This window comes from Octopus bimaculoides, chromosome 3 (assembly GCF_046866305.1).
Source record: "Octopus bimaculoides isolate indiv1 chromosome 3, ASM4686630v1, whole genome shotgun sequence".
Taxonomy (NCBI): Eukaryota; Metazoa; Mollusca; class Cephalopoda; order Octopoda; family Octopodidae; genus Octopus; species Octopus bimaculoides.
This window is the reverse complement of record NC_142930.1, coordinates 23,233,253-23,256,396: the sequence shown is the minus strand read 5'-3', so window position 1 is coordinate 23,256,396 and position 23,144 is coordinate 23,233,253. Positions and strand designations below refer to the sequence as shown.

Here is a 23,144-nt window from a genome sequence, read left to right as displayed (position 1 = left end):
AACAAATTTATTATGTTTGAGTTTCCTTTAAACCTTTTCACCTTTTCTATATAACCCTGAGAAAAGTTTATTAGGCATCTTATGTACTGGGCCTGGAATCACAAACATACTTACGATGTCTTAGCTACAATAATACAGTATCCATATCCTAACTTTTAAGGTTTTCCTTGTGATAATCTTACAGTTACTTATTCATTTTTCAACAATTTATGTTAGTGATTCTTGGCCCTGTACTGCATATACTTTATACAGTACGGTATTCTGTTTTTTATATGTACGTACAGTACACTATCCCTATAAAAAAAAATACGTACCCTATGAATATTCGTTTAACGACGAATTTGATTAACGTCGGGGCTGTTGGAACGTAACTCGGTCATTAAATGAGGAAAGTCTGTATTTAAAAATAATCTGCATACAACTAGATAGATAGACAATTATGTTTCTTTATTAGCCACACAGGGCTGAACACAAAGGGGGAAAGACAAATAGATAGATAGATAGATAGATAGATAGATAGATAGATAGATAGATAGATAGACAGACAAATACTTAGCTAGCTAGCTAGATAGATAGATAGATAGATAGATAGATAGATAGATAGATAGATAGATAGATAGATACGGAGATGTGAAAAAGCGTATGTGTGCGTGCGCGTGTATTTGTACTCGTCCCTACTAAGGGTACAAAACCGGAGTTCTGTTGTTCATGCCCACGTTCTGCAAAAGAAACCGATAGAATAAGTACCAGACTTGAAAAAAATATATACTGTGTGGAGTGGGGGCACTAAAGGCGTTATAACGTTTTGTTACAACGTTTAACACATAAAACATTATTTGAATTTAAATTTCAGAAGATTCATTTCATTTGGCATAAATTTTTGGATATATTCGTCTCATTGGTATTTTGTATAGCTTTTATTCTATATTTAAATATACTGGCACAATACAAACGATCGTCAGCAATGTACGGTGCGATCACCAATTAACGATGCGATATTCTCCATTCTTGTTCATGTTATGTGTGTGTGTGTGTGTGTGTGTGCATTCAAATCACTTCCCTTTATACTGATCAAATGAATGTCTAATGACTTGCTTAAGAAACTCAGAGTAAAATATACAACCTAGAGTAACATACATAAGAATCAGTATTACTTTATATACGCATGCATATATAATTCTTTCTAATTTGGACACAAGACCAGCAATTTTGAGGAATAAAGATTAGTTGGATAAATCGACCTCAGTCAGCTTCCCTGGTTATTATTTTGTGGACACCGAAAGTTTCAAAATCAAAGCGGCGTTCGAAATTAGAACGTACGCAACCAAAAGAAATGCTGATAAATATTTTGCCCGACGTGCTAGCGATTCTGCCACCTCATTTCTTTATATGCATATATATATAAGGCATACATATATTAATATATTACTCATATATCACCACTGAGCCATGCGCCTTCACATGACTCAGTGATTATAACAGCGGGTTCACAAACATGAGGTTTGTGAGTTCGATTCTCGAAGCAGGCTGTGTGTTGTGTTCTTGAGTAAGACACTTTATTTCACATTGCTCCAGTTCACTCAGCTGCAGAAATGAGTTGCGACTTCTCTGGTGTCAAGCTGTATCGGCTTTTGTCTTTCCTTTGAACAACATCAGTTGCGTGGAGAGGGGGAGGCTTGTATGCATGGGCGTCTGCTGGTCTTCCATAAACAACATTGCTCGGAACTTTTTAGGTGCAATCCCATGGCTTTTCATGACTGAAGGGACTCCTGTATTACTCAATTTCTGTGTGTGTGTGTGTGTGTGTGTGTGTGTGTGTGTGTGTGTGTGTGTGTGTAAATATATATGTATAATATTGAGTAATATATACACATTAATATTAGAGAGAAGAAAAGAGAATGACGAAGAGGAGACAGAAATGAGACATTTTAAAATCAAGAAGTGTATCATAAAAAGAGTTAACAAAACTAAATCTGCTGAAATTTAAATTCAAATAATGTTTTATGTGTTAAACGTTTTAACAAACTAAGAACATTCTTTGTTTAGGAAAATATTAAAAAGTCAGTCAAGTAACTTGATAACATTACTTGTATAATGGGTGCACAACCTGCATTAATTTGAATACTGATTTATCGTTTTCTTCATCTATAATGATCTTATTCAATTATCGAGTTTGTAATTCTAATGACGGAATTAGAAAGTCATGAAATGAAACTGAATAAATAACGAAATAAATAAACACTTCAAGTTTTTTTTTAATTGTATATGTATGTGTGAGTGTATATGGGTGTGTGGATGTGTGCGTGTGTGTGTTTGTGTGTAGGGGTGTGTGCGTGGGCGCGTGTTTTAATGAAATTAAATTGTGAAAATAGAGAATATGGAGTTAAATATAAACTGCATGTTAAATAACTACCTATCCAGATGATTAAAAACCTTATATTTTTGCCTTTTGCCTGTTTCAGCCTGCTAGTTGCGGTCATACTGGACCAACGCCATTATCTAAATGTTACCGGTTAATGCGGTTAGACTTCCTTAAAAGAGGATAATCTCTGTTTTTTGTTGTTGTTTTTTCTATCTAAGGTAGTTTGTGCTCCTCAGTGTCCTATACAAGCAGGTCTAATAAGCTGGATGATATCAAACACTGATCCATGATAGATTTACGTCGGTGTTAATAAAGTTAGCATCAGCAACATAGTGAATTTTATTTAATAAACAACACCACGTCGAACTAGTGAACCCTCAACCTCCTATAAAGAGTAACAAAATCAGATTCCCCTTAAATGAGACGCTGCTCCTTTCAAAAGGGAAAGAAACATTGGATATAGTGGTTTGGGATACACTATATTTGGCAATAAAAGATGTGATATCCATAATTGGAAGGTCTTTGATCACAGATCTGCTTTATCAGACTAAACTTGGGCGCTAAACATGTTGGCATTCCCTCGCTTACGACGTCGAGGGTTCCAGTCGATCCGATCAACGGAACAGCCTGCTCGTGAAATTAACATGCAAGTGGTTGAGCACTCAACAGACACGTGTACCCTTAACGTAGTTCTCGGGGATATTCAACGTGACACAGTGTGACAAGGCTGACCCTTTGAATTACAGGCACAACAGAAACAGGAAGTAAGAGTGAGAGAAAGTTGTGGTGAAAGAGTACAGCAGGGTTCGCCACCATCCCCTGCAGGAGCCTCGTGGAGCTTTAGGTGTTTTCGCTAAATAAACACTCACAACGCCCGGTCTGGGAATCGAAACCGCGATCCTATGACCGCAAGTCCGCTGCCCTAACCACTGGGCCATTGTGCCTCCACAGGGCGCTAAACAATAATGTCAGCAAAACACACCAATTTAGACAACAGCACCGCTAATACTACCATCACCAAGACTATTACCTTCATCAAGTCAATGTGGACCTTCAGATTTCTATAAAAAGCAGTTATTTTCCTAAAATCACGCGAAACCGCTTCCAAGCATGAAGAACGCTTCAGAAATGCAGTTCGAAAAAAAAACGAGATTGTCCTAGTTGGAACGCTTTTGATCATTGGACTACTCGATCATGATTCACCTAGAATCAAACAATAAAGAAAATGTGGCTTCTAGCTTAGATTGTTTATGAGACTCATTCCAATCTAAAGTTAAGACAATGTTTATTATAAGTCTTTAAACATTTCGCCGGCTGTGTTCTTTTCTCTTATTTGTTATGTCAGTATTTCTGGTGGCCAAGAAGTTCAATATTTGCATAAAATATGTGACCACGCAACGATTCTTAAAAAAGAACATCCATCTCAGCACGTTGCAACATGCTAACGTGTATATATGCATGTATATATGTGCATTCGTACAAGTGCATAAATATAGACATGTACACAAGTATGTACAGAAAGACGCAAGTATGCAACTATGTTCAAGAATGTGACGCAGGCATGTATGCAAGTGGTGTGCACGTATATGAATATACGTTGCAGGGATATTTGTGCAAGTACGTACATATATTTATATGCACATACGTACATACGTATGTGCATAGAAATGAACAAGTCCATGCAAACACATTCTAATTAGTATTCGAATGTATTCCACACGGTTCCTAGTCCCAATGTGGGTTTGAGCGTGAATATCTTATAAATGTATGTGAGGGTGAAAGCAATCCTGTGGAAACTGATATGCATGTGTATGTAAGGTTGCATATGTTTATATATTTAGATAATCAAACGCATAGATGCACATATATTGTGTGCATATCTATGCTTGTATATGTTTTCACCAAGAAGTGTGAATAGACGCACGTCTGTTTTCACATATATACGCACATTCGTACATATGTGGGACGAAAATAGCAATTTTTACACGAAAAGTTTAACCTCTAGCCGACAGCTAATATCCTTATGAAAATCAAATCTCTATTTCTACTATTATGTCCTCTTTACTCTAACACTACCTTCCAAGCATATAATATCGACTGACTTTATCATAAAACCAGTATCATGTGATTTTTTTTTTCCAGGAAATAACTATTTACTCGATAGATTCCGTTCATGGACAATTTTCACAATATTTTCCATATTTATGTAGTATCGATTGAGCTTATCATATCTTCCATATTAATTTAATATTGATTGACTATATCCTATAGCCACAACGTCATAAAACTTCTTACCGCAAAAAAAAACTATTGCCCGAAAAAGTCTGCTCATGGAATATTTTCACGAGATTTTCCATATATTATGTTTCTAAGTTATTCTCATTAAAAATCAAGAGAAAGTTACACGCCCAAAGGGCACCGCCCTGTCTATGTGTTCACGATAGTATTCAAAACACGGGTTCTAGTATGTTTACCTTAACATGCAAAACTCAAAGCCTCGCTTCAAATTCAAGCATTCTTCAAAGTTTTCCGTGTATTTTTTTCCATAATGAGTACCGATGAACTTTTATGTAAATATATCAAATTAAAGATACTACGAGGTATATTACAATGGACAATAACAAGTGGACTCTCACCTTTTATCTCTCATGTTTCTCCCTCTTTTAATTTCTTCTTTGTGATATGATTCTTGGGAAAGAATATATTTGCGGCTGAAGATAGCTTTATACTATCAATTATATACCAATAATGATGCAACTATAAAGCTTGAAATAAGGGTACCGCAGAATCCTTTGTGTTTTGTTTTTATTTTTACGTTTCCAATTTATATATATATATATATATATATATATATATGTCCTCCAGCTGGCTAAAAGCAACAGTAACATCCACCCCTAGAGGTCAGCCACACTTAAGTGGCAATATACTACACTTTATCGTGCAGTTACTGTTAATACTTCATTTAGAGAATTAACATTGCTTATATATATATATATATATATATATATATATATATATATATATATATATATATATATATATATATATATATACTGGCTATAAGTAAGCATATATAATTGCTTACATATAATTTCATTGATTTATTAATGCGCTCAAAAGAAAGGAACCAATCGGTATCAGGTATACTTTTACTTTGTAGAGTATTGAGTTAAATCGTATTGTTCCGTAGCAATTTTGTAATTTCTTAACGTATAATTTTAAAGCATTCAATGCTCTTTTTATTCTGTGGTATCTACAGAGTGTAAAGCAACTCATAAGATTCCAAACTAAATATTGTATGTACAGTAGAAGGAGGTGATAAAAATGGGATGCTGCTGAAGCATTAGGGCTTGCGCAGTTGAAAAACTACAATGAGTCAACTTGACAAAATAAACGTTGTCATGTGCAAAATTCCTGTGCGCCTAACTCTTGTAAACTAAAAGACATACAACTATGATAAATATAGGGAAAATGTTTAGTGCTTGGATGTCGAAGCGTCAACCACCAATTTGTCATTATCATGTACAAAGTTTAAATTCGTTTAGTTGAAGCAAATGTTTATTTATTGAGTGATTAAGTAAACAAATTCCGTATATCACTAGATTTTCCGTTTAATGTCCATATAATAAAAAAGATTTGAAGATGTCTTTCATCATTCCTGAAGTACTGGAATGGTAGAATTTTGAACAAATAATGGTTTAAAGTTCTGTCACCAAACGCATTTAATCCTAAAAACAGTGTAATACAAATATTTGCTATTTTTACACCCACGTATTTTTTTTCCTTTGAGAAAATAAAATATTTCCAAAATAGCCCACATTCCCATATATTTAAAGTAAGAGTTGGTGGATAATAACGTCTTTCTCATTAGTAGTGATGGAAATTTGAGAGCTGTCTGAATGTCAACGCGTGGTGATTCCTCTTTCATTTTATTTCTATTTATTTTAGATGAGTTTCTTCGTCTTTTCAAACCATCATCAAAAAGCAACAAATGTTTGAGCGAAATTGATTAAATAAAAAGTACATACACGCACATACACCTGTGATTTTTGTGTGAGAGAAAATCTCTTCATAGATATGGTGTATTAAAAACACTATATATATATATATATATATATATATATATATATATATATATATATATATATATATATTAGGGACAAAATCCAAAATTACAGGTAAAAAACTCAATTAAAATCAATTTATAAAAAATTAAAATTAAATTGAGCCTATATGTGATAGTGGATTTTCATCGATGAGTTCTTGAAAATTGGTTATTTTCCCTAAAACTATATATTATATATATATATATATATATATATATATATATATATATATATATATATATATATATATAAAAGAATTTAAGGAATGGAGAAAACGCATGTTATAATTGCATACTTTATTCCTACATATGTTTCAAAGGATTACAACCTGTGTGATCCATAGGGATCTCTGATATTAAAATTGTAACCTTCTCATCAGGGAAAGCATGGGAATCATCTTAAACGTAAGACATTGAAATATATGTAGGAATAAAGTATGCAATTATAACATGCGTTTTATCCATTCCTTAAATTCTTAAATATACTCAAATACCCAAAATTTCAAGGAGTTCCTGTCTTAAAAACAGGAACTAAACCACAGTTATTTTGTGTTCTTTGCTACATTGGTTTTTATTAACCCATTTATTCTATCAGAAGAATTTTTATTCATTAAGATAGAAGAAATACACATAATTATATATATATAAATATATATATATATAGGTAAATGATAGGATTGCTTCAATATTTCAGGGGTAGTCTGAAGTATCTAAGCAACCAGAGGATAGTTAAATCCGAAGGCACTCCTCGAGATTACTTGTGTGGGTACCGTCTTCGTTAGAATGTATCCAGAGGCAGGTAATTTATTGTTTAAACCGCAGTTTATAATTATAATTTCCACATAATTATATATATATATATATATATATATATATATATATATATATATATATATATATATATGTGTATGTATGCATGTATGTATGTATGTATGTTGGAGCAAGCCCAACATCATCCCAGAAGCGGCCCACACGAACGCTAGGCGTCTTAAGACGTGTAGCCATGCGCTCGAGTTAAAAATTATTAATATTTACATTTAAATACCAGATTTATTTTACATTTTCTGTCGTGTGTATTCCAGTTACTTATTCTTTATTTTGGTTTCTCTATATTCTACAGACGCTGAAAAATTAAACATATCAATAATGAATAACACTGTACTTGGGAGTTTAAGTCCCCAAAAGGACGTTGTTCTCTTGAATCCTTTCCAAAAGAAAGAAAGAAATAAAATCTCTCTGTCATCTGACCTTGTGAATAGTAATACAGGAAAGTATGCTACCTTACCGACTCGTTACATTCAGCGACCTCAATCCTGCTTTGTGACATCTTCTAAAGATACCACTTTTAAATCTCTGGATGTCATACTGGAATGCAGCCCACAGAAAGTTAAGATGAAGCAGACAATTAATACAGACGACCTGTCATCCGATATGGCGCAGCTAAAGGCAGCGGCTGCCAGACTTAAGCTTACAACTAAAAGACCGAGTTATGTAGCTTGGCAAGCTAAGGTTCAAGAAAGCTCGACAATTCTAAAACAGGCGGTTGATAATGCTAATTGTCTTACAAAGGAGAGAAAAGCTTGGATTAGCAATACCTTGCGGTGGATCGCACAAGAACTGGTAAATATAAAACATTAATTAATCTTATATTTCAAATCCGTATTTAGTTATGACAATGCTTCCTTTGTAAAGTCGTCTTGATATTTGAACAGAAGTTAAGGCAGTGAGCGGACATAATCGTTAGCGCGCCAATAAAATGCTAAGTGGCATTTCTGCTGGTTTTACGTTCTGAGTTCAAATGCCACCGGTATCGATTTTGCCTTTTATCCATGCAGAGTTGATACAATAAGTACCAGCCAAGTACTGGGAGTTGCGATGAAATTAACTAACCTCTCCCAAGAAATTTCAGACCTTGGTGTCTATAGTTGAAAGGATATTCGAGCAAAAGTTAATTTCGATGTACCAGACAAAGCTTGGATATAATTAAAGAATTTAGCACTCATTATTGCCAGAAATAAGTTATATGCAACTCTAAAGATTCAGTTCCCAGCAATGCAACAGCGCTAATATTTAACAAAAATTTAATAGTGTTGTTTTAAGGCGGTGAGCTGGCAGAAACGTTAGCACGCCGGGCGAAATGCTTAGCAGTATTTCGTCTGTCTTTACCTTCTGAGTTCAAATTCCGCTGAGGTCGACCTTGCCTTTCATCCTTTCGGGTTCGATAAATGAAGTACCAGTTGCGTATTTGGGTCGATCTAATCGACTGCACCCCTCCCCAAAAATTTCAGCCCTTGTGCCTAGATTAGAAAAGAATATTATTGTTGTTTTATCCCAAGTCAACCCTAATTCAACAGACTTTTATGATAAAATGCATTCCGACCGTGGCCGACATTTTTTTTCATCTATGCACAGTAAACTCAGAAGCACATTGTCCAACGCGTGCTTCCTTTCTAAAACAGATGTGATGGTATGGTTCGAGGAATATTTTGGCAACTATTTCTAGCAAAACAAACAGACAGCATAGAAGCTTCCCGTGTTGGTTCGTCGATACCCTTTCTATGGAAAGCGATTCATCTTCTATTTACAACTTTATACATTTTGCTTTCTTCAAAGTGCTACTCATATTAAATAAAATTATATGAACTCTACAACATCCCATTTAACTCTTCCATAATCGCGTCTTTCGAACCTCTTCGTATTTGTTTGACCAGCTAGATTGCTAGAAATAGCAGTCAAGTAGCATCAAACTACTTCCTCCACATCGAATAATGCTGTCCGAGTTATGATTTTCCTGAAGACAAGCTAGGCCTTTCCAGCCATGACCATGCTTTCGTCTCATACCTATTTTCTATCAGGGTTGACCCCGATGAGAAAGCCTCTACTTTGTGACTCAATTTAGTCGTAAGAGCGGCCAAAACCTCCTCATATCATGCCCTATTACTGCTTAGAAAATGTTGTCACATTGAATAATATAATTGTCTATGTACTGTTCCATGGAAGATGGGATGGTCACGGGTGCAATGCTCTTCTTTATAGGTCGGATCGATCGGGATTGACCTGGAGTTAAACGTCAGCAACATGGCACAGTCTACCAAGCTATCAACAGCCGCTGCAGGATAAGGAGCATTTTACTATTATACACAGTAGTGACACTATAGGGTAAAGACCCCCTTCGGTCATGACTGACCATGGGATTGCTCCTAGAAAGTTACCCCCCGAAGTACAAGTCCGGGCATGGTTGTTTATGGAAGACCAGCAGTCGCCCGTGCATACCAGCCTCTTCTCTTCATGCCACTGATGCTATCCAAGGGAAATGCAAAGACCGATACAGCTTGGCACCAATGACGTCGCAACTCATTTCTACAGCTGTGTGAACTGGAGCAACGTGAAATAAAGCGACTTGCTCAAGAACACAACACAACACACAGTCCGGTCCGAGAATCGAACTCACTACCTCATGGTAGTGAGCCCGACGCTCTAACCACTGAGCCATCCGCCTTCAGGCATTATAAAAACTGCTACTTTTCAGTACTGGGATCAACTCCTGCAAGTATCATTTAAAGAAAGAGGGGCCCCACTGTTGCCTTCACCTGCCTCTTTGTCATTTATCAACCTGCTAGCAACTCAAATTTCCCTCAAATCATACCGTCTTAAATAAGAACGGACGTATTGATCAATGAAGTTTCAGATATACAAAAAAATGTCTGAATGGTCATGGCTGGAACATACTCGACCAAAGCTTTTCTGAGTTATGATGAACTTGTGGACGACTAAAAACTACAATAGCCGTGTGACTCCTAGCTATAGGTAGCACTCTTTAACAAATTACATTTTTCATTAGTTCTGTCAGAAATCCTTACTGAAGCTCAAAACGCAATTTCTCTCTTACTACACACACACACAGACGCAAAGAAAGATATAACGACTTTCCCACAATGACGTTATCTCGTATAACATATCGCAAAATTGCTTTTTATAATTAGGAGAATAATAGATAGATAGACAGACATGCATATATACATACAGTTTTATATATATATATATATGTATATATATATATATATATATATATATATATATATATATATATATATATATATATATATATATATATATATATATGTTGTTGTTGTACTTGGGGATGGTCATATTGCCAGTTTACCCAATAAAAACACACGCACTGTATATTTGGTGTTAATCTGCTTCAGCTTTATATTACATTAATCTTAATCTTATTTCGGCCAGAGTTCTTTCGTCACACTTCTGTGACCTCATCAGTGGACCTTTGTTTCCTTCCTTCTTATGTGTGTCTCACCTTGCTAAATATCAGCCATTTTGTATTTTGTATTCCTATTGTATGTGTCTACGCATGCGTGTCTTTCAATGTGTCTGTGTCTTTTGTAAGACACACATAAGAAGGAAGGAAACAAAGGTCCACTGATGAGGTCACAGAAGTGTGACGAAAGAACTCTGGCCGAAATAAGATTAAGATTAATGTAATATAAAGCTGAAGCAAATTAACACCAAATATACAGTGCGTGTGTTTTTATTGGCTAAACTGGCAATATGACCATCCCCAAGTACAACAACATCTGTTTCAACACACGATTTCACATCAAAAATCTTGCAAAACAAATATATATATATATATATATATATATATATATATTAATGTGAGTTTAGACTAGCTGTTTGAAAGAAGCTACGAAAAACAATTATGCCCGGTTCATATGCAACTGATCGTACTCTGCGAGGTGGAAACCCGTGTAAATCATCATAACCATAAAAAGTATGCTGTATAACATTATATGAGGGGTGCTGAAAAGTTCTTGGCTTTAAGGGTGCGAAAGGCCCGTTTGGAGACCCAACCTTTTGAGTTCTTTTACAGGACTTAGAAAAACTGAAGGACTGTTGCAATAAGTGTGTTTATCTTAGAGGGGAATATATTGAATAAAATCCTAATTAACTGATCCTCCTGTATTTTTTTTTACCCAAACACAGGAACTTTTCAGCACCCTCTCGCATATATCATTTACTGCTGTGCTGCAAATATTAAGTACCAATCGTTCGTCTTTACGTTCTGGGTTCAAATTCCCCCGAGGTCGACTTTCCCTTTCATTTTTTCGGTGTTGATAAAATAAGTACCAGTTGAGCACTGGGGTTAATATAATCGACTTACGCCCTGCTAGTCTTGTGCCAAAATTTGAAACCAATGTTAAGTACCTATTAAATTCATTTAAATTTTGCACAAATACATTTCTACCATAACTCCTCGCTATAAAAATTGCTCCTAATTTGCTGTTGTAGTTTAGATAATATAATAGTAAAGACTTCTTTTTTTAATCAAACTTAATTATATATACACCGTCTACCCTACGAGATATTGTAATATCTTTTTGCTATTTTCTCATTCTTTCGGCAGCAATTAATTCACCATTTCTTTAAAGTAACCTAAATTCAGAGTATTATTTTGATGAGATACAAATACGCTGAAAGTCAAATTCAAAATGAAAAGTGTAAATATTTTTAAATTGGAAAACGGTGACAGCGCAAGTTGGTAATTAGAAACTCAAATGATAAAATTTAGAACACGGTATTAACCACGAGAAATAACTCTTTCTCTTAATTTTCATATTTTTATGTATAAGATTTTATGTAAATCTTTATGTATAAGAAACCTAGAATAATTTTGAGATATTTTTAATGTTTTCATTTCATTTCATTTTGATATATGCGATTTCATTGTTCGTTGTTATCACTTTATTATCGACAAAAAAAAATTATTTCACCAATTTACATTCTTCACCAAATTTCCAGGAGCACATGACTTGAACTTACCATCTAACTATATGCGACCGAGCCGGTTTCGATTACCAGTTGAATCTGTTTGACTTCCGTTACACAGCTAATATCTTTACAAAAGGCTTGAATACGGTCCAGATGAGAATCTTTGGGTCTTCGTTATCTTCCAATCACTTAAGGAGTTCAATTCTCAATTAAACTTTTTCAAATTTTCCACACAAATATAGTTTTCAAGTTGATGATCAATATTGCGATCATCTTTCCGAAAAATTAATAATGAACAGGATAGAAATGTTTAAAATTATATATTTTTAGCCAATGGAATGAGTCCAGTGTCCTCTCTAGGGGAAGTCGAAACTGTTTGCTGCCATACTTGCCACGGCAACAAGCAAAATGTCGTTGAAAATGAAGACAAAAAGGGAACCGTGATAATTGAATAGCATTTTTTTTTTTTTAAGATTTTAATGTAAGAAAACAAAATAAACAATAAAGGACGTTTATTTAAGATTTATATTTATATAATGAACAAGATAGAAGCGTTTAAAGTTATATACTTTTGTCCAATGAAGCAAAACAAACAAAAAGGGAGTCTTTTTAAGATTTATATACAATTAGAATAATAATATTATTGCCATAGTCACATGTCCTACTTTCGACCTGACGGTAGAAATAACAGTCGAATTGAAAGAAAAACACAAGGACTGTCAATAAAAGAAAACAATTATGAAATTAAATAATGTAGCAGAATGTTATGAATTTAACACAATTGAGCTACGCACTCCAGTATCTTTTCAAAGAAATCATATTTTTCAGACCTGAGTCGCCACATAATCTCACAGAGATACAAGTCCACTGCAGAACGATGAGTGCCAGATCGCTGTTAACTCCCTCGCTTAAGATAGGCCCAAGTGCTTTCAACTCTTTAAGTATTGGTCCCGTCTTGCGAGATTACAAACTCAGCGCTGTGGTCCACCGTTCTATGGTGAAAATAGTACCCTGGTATCTCAGGTCACATTAAATAGCTGTTCCCAGCAGAATTGATTGGCGGGTGCAATCTTTGAGTGTGTTACGATGGCGAAAAGAAAAACTTCACGAGTTTTGCGAACACACCGCCGAAAACCCACTGTTCGAGTAGCATTATTCGATCCCGAATAATGCTTCTCGGAAAGACTGCTTCGTCTATTTCAACAATTCTGCCGGAACCACCAATCTTCATTAGATTGCGGAGCAAATCGTCAACTCAATCCTGCGTAAATAATTTTTATAATCTATTACTGCCGTCACACCAACCCCTAGATCATCCTTACAAAACCTAGTAGTTTTCAACTCTTTGACCTAGCAGTAGATAGATAAAATTAAACTTCTCAGTGGAAGGGTTCTCCCTTCCAACCACATGCCTCTTCTCACGGACACAGACTCTTCACCCAGTATACGCAGTCATAAAACGAAAAAATATTTCATGAAATAGAGTTGCCATGGCAACAAACGATTTCGACATCTGCTGTGAGGATAGTGGCTTAAAATCTATTGACTTTAAATGCTTCTAATTTCTTTATTTTAAATTTCACAAAATAATAAATGCAATATTAATAATCATCATCATGCAAAACTATATCAAAAGTATATTTTTATAATTTTTCAGATTAAAATTTGTGACTGGAATAAAATGAAAAAGATTCAAACCTTTACATGATTGCTCAATTTGCGTGAAATATTAGCCAAATAGCTCTAAAATCACAACGCATCATCTTTAAAAAATTAGTCTGTCGTAAAGTGTGGCCCTACGTGTATTATGTCTGACTAAAAGACAGAATGTCATGGATAGGTCGTCTTTTATTATTAGTCTGCTAGGTCAAAGATGACCTGCTGCTGATCAAAAACAATACCAATGCGAAGTTTCAATATAACTTACTATTCTTACATTTGTTCCTGAATTATATTTATTAGTATTCCAAAAGAAACAAGCAGTTAATTTTTTCTACAAGAAGGTGACTGCGATAAAGAAGGACGATTCTAAGAAACTGATTTCTTCATACAATTAGTTTTGGTTGCTTTTGCTTTTGTGAGCGACCAAGTGGTTTTGAGTTCAGTCACTGCGCAGCACCTTGGGAATGTGTCTTCTGCTATAACCTCGAGTAGACTTTGTGAGTGAATTTGTAAGTCGGAAATTGTGGGGAAACTCATTGTGTGTGTGTGTGTGTGTGTGTGTGTGTGTGTGTGTGTGTGTGTGTATCTTTGTATCGTGTCTGTCCCCTGCCACCATTTGATGACCACTTCGCGTCCCCGTAACTAAGCGGTTCAGTAGAAGAACTAGATAGAATAAGTACTAAACTTAAAATTAAGTCTTGTGGTCATTTGTTCAACTAGGTCTTTCAAGGGTGTGGTCCAGCATGGCCGCAGTTCAATGACTGAAACAAGCAAAAGAAAGATAAAAGATAATCGCAGGGAGAAGGATATTTCCATGAGCTTTTACAGAACCTTTGTGAATGGCAAGAAAACGAGAAGAAGCTATTCTCTGCCGAGAGACCCAGCTGCAATGTCTGCAACTGAGCGTACTTCGCTAAAGAACCCAAAGATTAGCTGGTGGAATTAAGCCAGACGATGCATTAAGTCAACAACTTATGACTCGCGAACAAGATCGGCTCCTTCCGATTAAGTTCTACATTGTTTCAATCTACCAAATTTCATGCACAAGGCTTTGGTCACTCCAAAGCTATGGTAGAAGACACTTGCCCAGGTTGCTGTACATTGGAGGCGAACTCGAAATTACGCGACTGCAAAGCAAAATTTATATTGGACAACCAAGTGTGCATCATTCTCCATTACAGACATTTCGCTTTCCCGCAAAGCGCTTTAAGAAAGTAATTACCGTCACTACACTCCTTTTTATCTTATTACTGAATTCTATGCAGCTTATGTCAGTGATAATGTATTCTTTCTATCAGAAAAGTTCAACCAATTAATTCCTTTTATTTCAATAAATGCTTGATATGAATTATGTTTTTGCCACAGTCAAAGTAGCTACCCGTATTTAATACAGTGAGCATTAAAAAAACTAATTATAAGTAATTATGCCGTGAAGAAAATCAACATTAGTTTATGACTAATATTTTATTATATTTCCCAGAAAACTCAGTAGACAACTCGTGATATATTTTGGTATTATTAGACCTCCACAGTTGTTGAATTACTGTTGATAGAATGACTAAATAAATATAAAATGTAGTTTAGGAGTAGGCGTAAATTTAGCATGATTTACTGGATTTACCGACAAATAATGTTTCTATTTTATTATCTTATTTCTATTTATTAAAGAGTAGCCTGAAAGCAAGTTTTCAAAACCCATTTATTTAATTATTCATCATTGATTTGGTTTGGCCAAACATTCTTGTCTTTTAACGAACCTATTTTAAAATTTTCATATCTTTCCTGGTGGTATTAAGTGAATAAATTGAGCAAACTGACTTGAACCGAGGATTTAAACTGTGCTACGTACGAGCCAATGAGTATCCTCTTTCTAGTCGCTCAATCTACTATAAAGAGTAGCCAAAATTTACCTCAAATAATCTATTAGCGTTTTAGAGAAGAATAAAATGGACAATGTTATTTTCAGGATCTTCTATATGGAAGAAAAGGACGGGATGGCCATAGCTGAAATGTGTTTGATGATAAATCCACTTTACTCAGTGGCAGCTACCTGCGACTAAACATCAAGAACAACAAACTGTACAACATCTGCTGCTGGCTTATTAATTAATGTCCAAAAATTTGATTAATTCGATTGATGTTAATTTTACTTGAACACCCCTCACCAGGCAAGACTGGCTGGGAAGCCAGTTTCATCGCTGACAACCTGACCATGCAACCGGTTGTTCTAATGGACTTCATGTTACCAACAGCATACGTGAACTTAAACTAACAATACAATAAAAAAGAAGAAATGAGTCACGGCTCAAAAATGTATCTCGTTATAATTTAATAAAAAGTTGCTGAAGACCAGCCGGAATTATTTAAAACCGCATATGGATTGCAAATAAACTGAACAAGCCCCCTGTGTGCAATAAAAAAAATAATAATATTTAGCCAAATGTAGCACAGATCTATATGGAACTCTTGAAAGACAGTGAACAAAATGCTTTGCGGCATTTCTTCTGGGATTTTTCATTTTGAATTCAAATTCCCCGACATCGACTTAACATTTCATCCTTTCGGGGTCAATAAAATATGTACCAGTTGAATACTTGGGTCGATGCAATTGACTTCTTTATGTTCTAAAATTGCTGGTCTTGTGCTAAAATTTGAAACCGTTATTCAATACTTTTTATTCTATAATCTTTCTCCCAGCAGTAGGGTGTCGGGATCTTTTCCTTTTGACCGGCACGTAGAAAAAATAATTTTTTGTAACTAAACACAAAATAAACTGAAAATGTTTTTAAATAACTAATAGCTGAAATGATTAAACTATACACACGTGTATCTCAAATGTAAATATATCAGAAATAACAGTGACAAACTAAATTTACACCGCCAGAACGTCTTGTTGACAAACCACAGCAGTAATTGTTTTCACCTCAATGGACGTCATTGATTGGTTGCAACTACCGAAATACAACTTTAACACGAAATAACTTCGAAAATAAACAATTTTCTTTAACATGCCAAGAGTAAATGGTGTTTTAAATGACACATTCTACCAGTATACGAAATTTGAAAGTGTTTAGTTACCAAAAATTATTTTTTTTATGTACTGGCCAAAAGAAAAAGATGCAGGTGTCATTTCAGGTTTGGCTGTCATTTCTACCATATCGAATGATCTCACTCGTTGGTTTGTGATTATCCCGGTTGACTTCATAGTATGTGGAAATGACATTTTACAATTCCTTTAGGATTTCTTAGAATATTGTGGTGAAGGAAACGAAATAGCCACAAACATAATTCGAAACCCTGCTTCGCATTTCCATTGAATACAACATATCTTCTGCGCTCAGAATTAAATAATGAAATTAATTTTGAAATGAAATATTCTTTCAATTTCCTCTAAATATGAGTGTTTGATAGGTAAATATCTGAATTCAGGATTTGTTTAAACAATTTTGTTTCGTTTCAAATCGATTGATTTAAAATTTTCTTTTTTTTTTTCTACGAGAAAGCAAATTGAACCGATACGCTTCAATTTGTATGTACACAGAAAAATGTATATTAATTTTTCTGCGTACATAAATAAAGACGCACTCACACACATGCGTATGTGTGTATGTGTGTGAATACGCTATGTATGTGCTGGTGCTATTAAATTCTAAACATACACTCGCGTGTATATAATATATATATATATATATATATATATATATATATATATATATATATATATATAATGTGTGTGTGTATGTGTATATATATATATATATATACACACACACAGAGAAAGAGAGATAGAGTTCTATTATAACGTGGATTGTAAGTTTTAAGAGCGCCATTCAAAACGTCATTTCCCTGGACTGTATCAACGTATCTTTCGAAAGTCAGCTTGCTAAAATCATCCTTATATCAAATACCTAGAATCTTTGGAAGCTAATCAAACTGCACTAACCTATGGTCACTATTTATTAGGAGCACAAAATCATTAGTGAATTGTGTGTGTATGCATGTATGTGTGTGTATGCATGTATGTGTGTGTATGTGTGTGATCACGCGTGCGCGCTGTTTACGTGTTTTAGATTTTTGCAACATACCTTATTCTACAGAAGACAAGTCGAACTTTACAGACCAAAATTTACAACTACAAAAATACAGCTATGGAGGATCAAAACTTCCATGTGAAATGCAGCAGCAGTGAGAAGATAGTGACGATGTGTGAATGTTCGCACTTCATATTTACCCTATCTACAACATCGACTTGTATACTGGAAAATACTGTAGTCATGACTCTGTGTCTACACCCAACACACTCAATCCTCAATTGCTGTCAGAGATTCTAGGTAGGCTCTGAACCTGTAAGAGATAGCAATATTACCTTCCTTAAATAAGAGAAGGGCACAATAATTATATACATTATAAACGTGTCAAATTTTGGCTCAAAGCCAACAATTTCGGGTGAGGAGTAGCACTATAACATCGACCCCACCAGGCTCGACTGGTACTTCTTTTATTGATCCCTGAAGAGATGAAAGGTAAAGTTGACCTCAGCAGAATTTGAACTCAGGACGTAAGGTCAGAAGAAATACCGTCCTGCATTTTTTCCCGGTGCAGTGTCGATTTTGCCAGTTCGCTGTCTTAGTTATATACAGTATAATAATAATAATAATAATAATAATAATAATAATAATAATAATAATAATAATAATAATAATAATAATAATAATAATAATTTTGCCACAAGGGCATCAATTTTGGGAGAGAGGATGAGTCGGTTACATCAGCAAAAGAATTTGATAAGCTCAGAAAATATAGATTTGCTGATTGAAATGGACAAATGTGACATCTCGAGGTGGTTATAATACCAGTCATTGTAGGAGCACTTGGAAGATTTAAAAGGAAACTGAAGATTATTTGAGGATGATCCCTGGCTTACCATCCATGCAGGAAATGCAAAAGGATGTCTTAACTGGTACGCACACGTATTGAGAAGAGCATTGTTGCTGTGAATTTTCTTCCTTTTCCCCTTTATTTTCTTTACTTTCTTTTTTTTCATTTTTTTTCTTTTTTACCTTCTTTCTTCTGTCTTTCTTCCCTTCTTTTTTTATCTCATGACTGTAAATCAACAATTTGGTGTGTTTATTTTGATGGCTACCAACCTATACAGTGAGTTTCTTTGCCCTGAGTGTTGGGAAGACACTCTGCAAGAAATCGAAACAAAATTGAAAGAAGACAATAATAATAATAATAATAATAATAATAATAATAATAATAATAATAATCCTTTCTATAAGGCCTGAAATTTGGTGGTGTTTTACTGGTATTTAATTTATCACACCCTAAAGGATGAATGACAAAGTCAACCTCGGCGGAATTTGAACTCAGAACGGTAAAAACGGACGAAATGTCGCTAATCTCTTTTTCCGGCGTTCTAACGATTCTGCCAGCTCGCCGTCTTTAGTAATGTTAATATTGAAGACTTTCGTAAGGTGTCGAGCTGGCAGAATCGTTACACGCCGGTCAAAATGCTTACTGGTATTTCGTCCGTCTTTACCTTCTGAGTTCAAATTCCGCCGAAGCTTGCTTTTTACCCTTTCGGAATTGATAAAATAAGTACCAGTTGAACACTGGAGTCGATGCAATTGACTTACCTTCTTCGCTCGAAATTGCTGGCCTTGTGCCGAAATTTGAAATCAATATTAAAGACTTTCTTTTAATTTTAGATCTAAAATGGTATTAGTTGTTTCTTTTGAGAAATCACATTTGGGGGCTGACGTAGATAAGTGATATATGATATTCAAGCTTTTCTAAAAACTTTTATCAAATATGGGTGTATAGTTAAGACGCTTACTTTGCAACCACGGTTTTGGATTCAATCTCACTGCGCGGCACTTTGGGCAAATATCTATTAATAAAGCCCCTATCTGATTAATATTTTATGAATGAATGTGATAGACGGAAACTTTGTGGAAGCCAGTTATATATGTGTGAGAATGTATGTTTGTGTATGTGTGTGTGAGTGTGTGTAGTGTGTGTGTTTGTCCTTGCCCCACTTGACTTATGTTGGTTTGTTTGTGTCCCGTATGTTAGCGGTTCGACAAAAGAGACTGCCGGAATAAGCATCAAACTTTAAAATAAGTGCTGGGGTCGATTCGTTCCACTAACCAGATGAAGCATTGCTCCAGTATAGCCGCAGACTAATGACTGAAACAAGTAAGAAAACAGAGTAACTATATTGAAATTTCCTGAACTATGAACCGAAATTGGATAACGTATTTCTGTCTAATGAGAAGTGACCTTTTGCTCTACAATGTTTATATCGTTTTATTAAAGTAATATATTCTTTTTAAGCCTCTATCGTCAAAACAGGAAACATTTATTATTATCTTATATTCTTTTTTAGGCTGACATGCGCTCTCAAGACCAACATTTAGCCCGCCAATTGCTTTGCATCCGACAAGACATTCAGCAACTTAAACTAGATAAAAGTTGTGAGGTTCACCAAGATATGTTAGCTGATGTTGAATTGGAAATGGAGGAGCTAGAAGAACTGGCTGAGATCTGCGACCAGCTGCCCCCAGATCCTGGACTCCACGACAATCCCTTACGCCATATTGGAGTCACTAGGATGAACATAAGTAGAAGGCGCTTTTCAACATGTTGATGATGCGGAAGAATTTCTTGTGTGTGCTATACTAGTGAGACTTTTTTTTATCATAATCAATAATACCTTGCCAATAGTATGAGACACAAGCATTTTCAACTCAACCGTTATTCATATACATACTCTCATCTTCTTTCTTTCTTTGTTTCTCTTCCTCTTCCTTATTAATTCTGGTTCTTCATATTTTCATTTCTTTGTAAGTGTGAGGGACTAAGATCACAAAACCTATGCAAGGAAAAATCATAAACAAAAGTGACTTTGCGTGTTTCTGCATATATATGCGCATATGTGCCTCTCTGTGTATGTGCTTAAGCTCGTAGTAAGCAAAACATACGGTTATCTATCAAGAATCATTTTAATCTAATGAAATAAATAATTTTTTGATATTTCTACTTTTATTTCGGCATATTTAGAGAAATTTATTATTTATTTCACTGCAATGCTTTTGTTTGGAGGAATTTCAATACCTATTAAGAGCTATTCTCTTTTTTATGACATGGATAATGATATTATGTCAACGGACTGCAATTATTGTCTGTTTGGATATTACAATCCCTTAAAATTTTGGAAAATTCTGGAGGGTTATCGTTTTGCGAAGAAAGAAATGAGTGAAGTGGTTGACGGGGTATATGGGGTTAACGGGGTATAAGCAGAAGATGATGTGAAGAGGAAAAAGTGAGAAAACACTGTGTTAGTGAGTTAGAAAGTAGAGTGTATTTCTGACTAGAAATTCAATCATGGATATATTTTCTTAAGGATTTAGAAATGCAAATATCAATCTGTGGATTTTATACATAAATATGCATAAAGACGTGAAAGCGTATATGAAATATATTTTCCACAGAAACGTTTACTAGTTACTTCGAAGTTTCCTTGGTCGCTGACTTCCACAGATATAAGATGGCGCCAGTAAAGCATATTGGCGTAAATACTTAGTGAAATATCTCTTTATAAAAATGGATGTTAAAATACTCTTTTGTGTCTTATTGTATTTATAATTCGTTAACTAGGAATTTTGAGGCACTTTCCCACATTGATGTGTGTGTGTATGTGTGTATGTGTGTTAGTGTGCGTGCGTGCTCGCGTTATGCGTTTGTTGGCGTGTGTGTGAGCATGTGTGTGAGTATGTGTGTGTGTGCATATATGTACGTTTTCGGAAACCATGAGTCCGGACTAGAGCATCGGTGGTTATTTCAATTATAAGTTTGTATTTCCAACGCAACGGTAATGAAACAAATAAAAGATAATGTATATATACATGCATACACCCACATAGACACACGCGCACGTACACTCACACACACACACACATATATATAAGGACGGAGAGAGAAAGAACATGTGTGATGTGTTGGAGAGGTTAAAAATAATGTTGATATGCAATAAATATCTCTACTTAAAGAAAAAATCATTGCCTGTTTAGATGTCTTAATTGATTAATGCTAAATCAAATTAATGGAGTTATTTTTGTTCTCCAGCATTGCCTCTTCCGTTTAATTAATTTTAATCATGGAACAAATACATCAAATTTTTAAAATCATAGAGTGTTTCTTTTTCTGTCTTTTATACTCGCCATATTGTCTACAACTTGTGAAGCAGAAGATAACCAGTCCATCTTAGCTTTATCTTGAAAGCATTGAGAGCAGTTTACCAAGATATTCTCACATACACTTACACGATTTATTCTCTGGTGCATCTATTTCACTTTCCTGATAATGTTCATACGTTCTGTACAAACGTACGGACATTATCAGAAAAGTGATACAATTGTATGAACGTTATATAACACATACCTTCGAAATCAATAGGTTTTTTTTAGCCCATCGATGGATGTCACTCGTTATCAAAGATCAAAAGAGCAGTGAGCTGGCAGAATCGTTAGCACGCTGGGAATTCTATCAGCCTTACGTTCTTAGCGTGGAGACGCAATGGCCCAGTGGTTAGGGCAGCGGACTCGTGGTCATAGGATCGCAGTTTCGATCCCCAAACCGGGCGTTGTGAGTGTTTATTGAGCGAAAACACCTAAAGCTCACCGAGGCTCCGGCAGGGGATGGTGGCGAACCCTGCTGTACTCTTTCACCACAACTTTCTCTCACTCTTCCTGTTTCTGTTGTGCCTGTGATTCAAAGGATCAGCCATGTCACACTGTGTCACGCTGAATATCCCCAAGAACTACGTTAAGGGTACACGTGTCTGTGGAGTGCTCATCCACTTGCACGTTAATTTCACGAGCAGGCTGTTCCGTTGATCGGATCAACTGGAACCCTCGACGTCGTAAGCGACGGAGTGCCAACAACGTTCTTAGCTCAAATTACGCCGAGGTTGACTTTGCTGTTCATTCGTATGGAGTCGATAAAATAAAATACCAGTTGAACACTGGAATTGATAAAATCGACACGCCATGTCTCACAAAATTTCAAGCCTTGTGCCTATAGAAGGGAGAATCATCAAAGATCAAATAGGTGAACTTACTGAAACTTCCAGAGTGTAGCACGAAGTTTTGGGTGTTTTTTGTGGGGCAAGGGGTCTTAACAGCGTCCCCCACTTCTTTTCTTTTTTTTTCTTTTAGTATGCTT

General features: G+C 35.2%; 1 protein-coding gene across 4 annotated transcripts in view; it reads left to right on the top strand.

Annotated features, from left to right (window-relative positions):
- Window positions 1–21,979, top strand: part of LOC106873899 (protein FAM167B) — a 52,075-nt gene extending 30,096 nt beyond the window's left edge. For all 4 annotated transcript variants that reach the window (XM_014921430.3, XM_014921428.3, XM_014921429.3 and 1 more), the window contains 2 exons: window positions 7,588–8,087; window positions 20,308–21,979. In XM_014921430.3, coding sequence (XP_014776916.1) covers window positions 7,614–8,087; window positions 20,308–20,568 — 735 coding nt within the window. In that variant the 5' untranslated portion in view covers window positions 7,588–7,613 and the 3' untranslated portion in view covers window positions 20,569–21,979. The remainder of the gene's footprint in view (window positions 1–7,587; window positions 8,088–20,307) is intronic.
- Window positions 21,980–23,144: the final 1,165 nt, after the last annotated feature.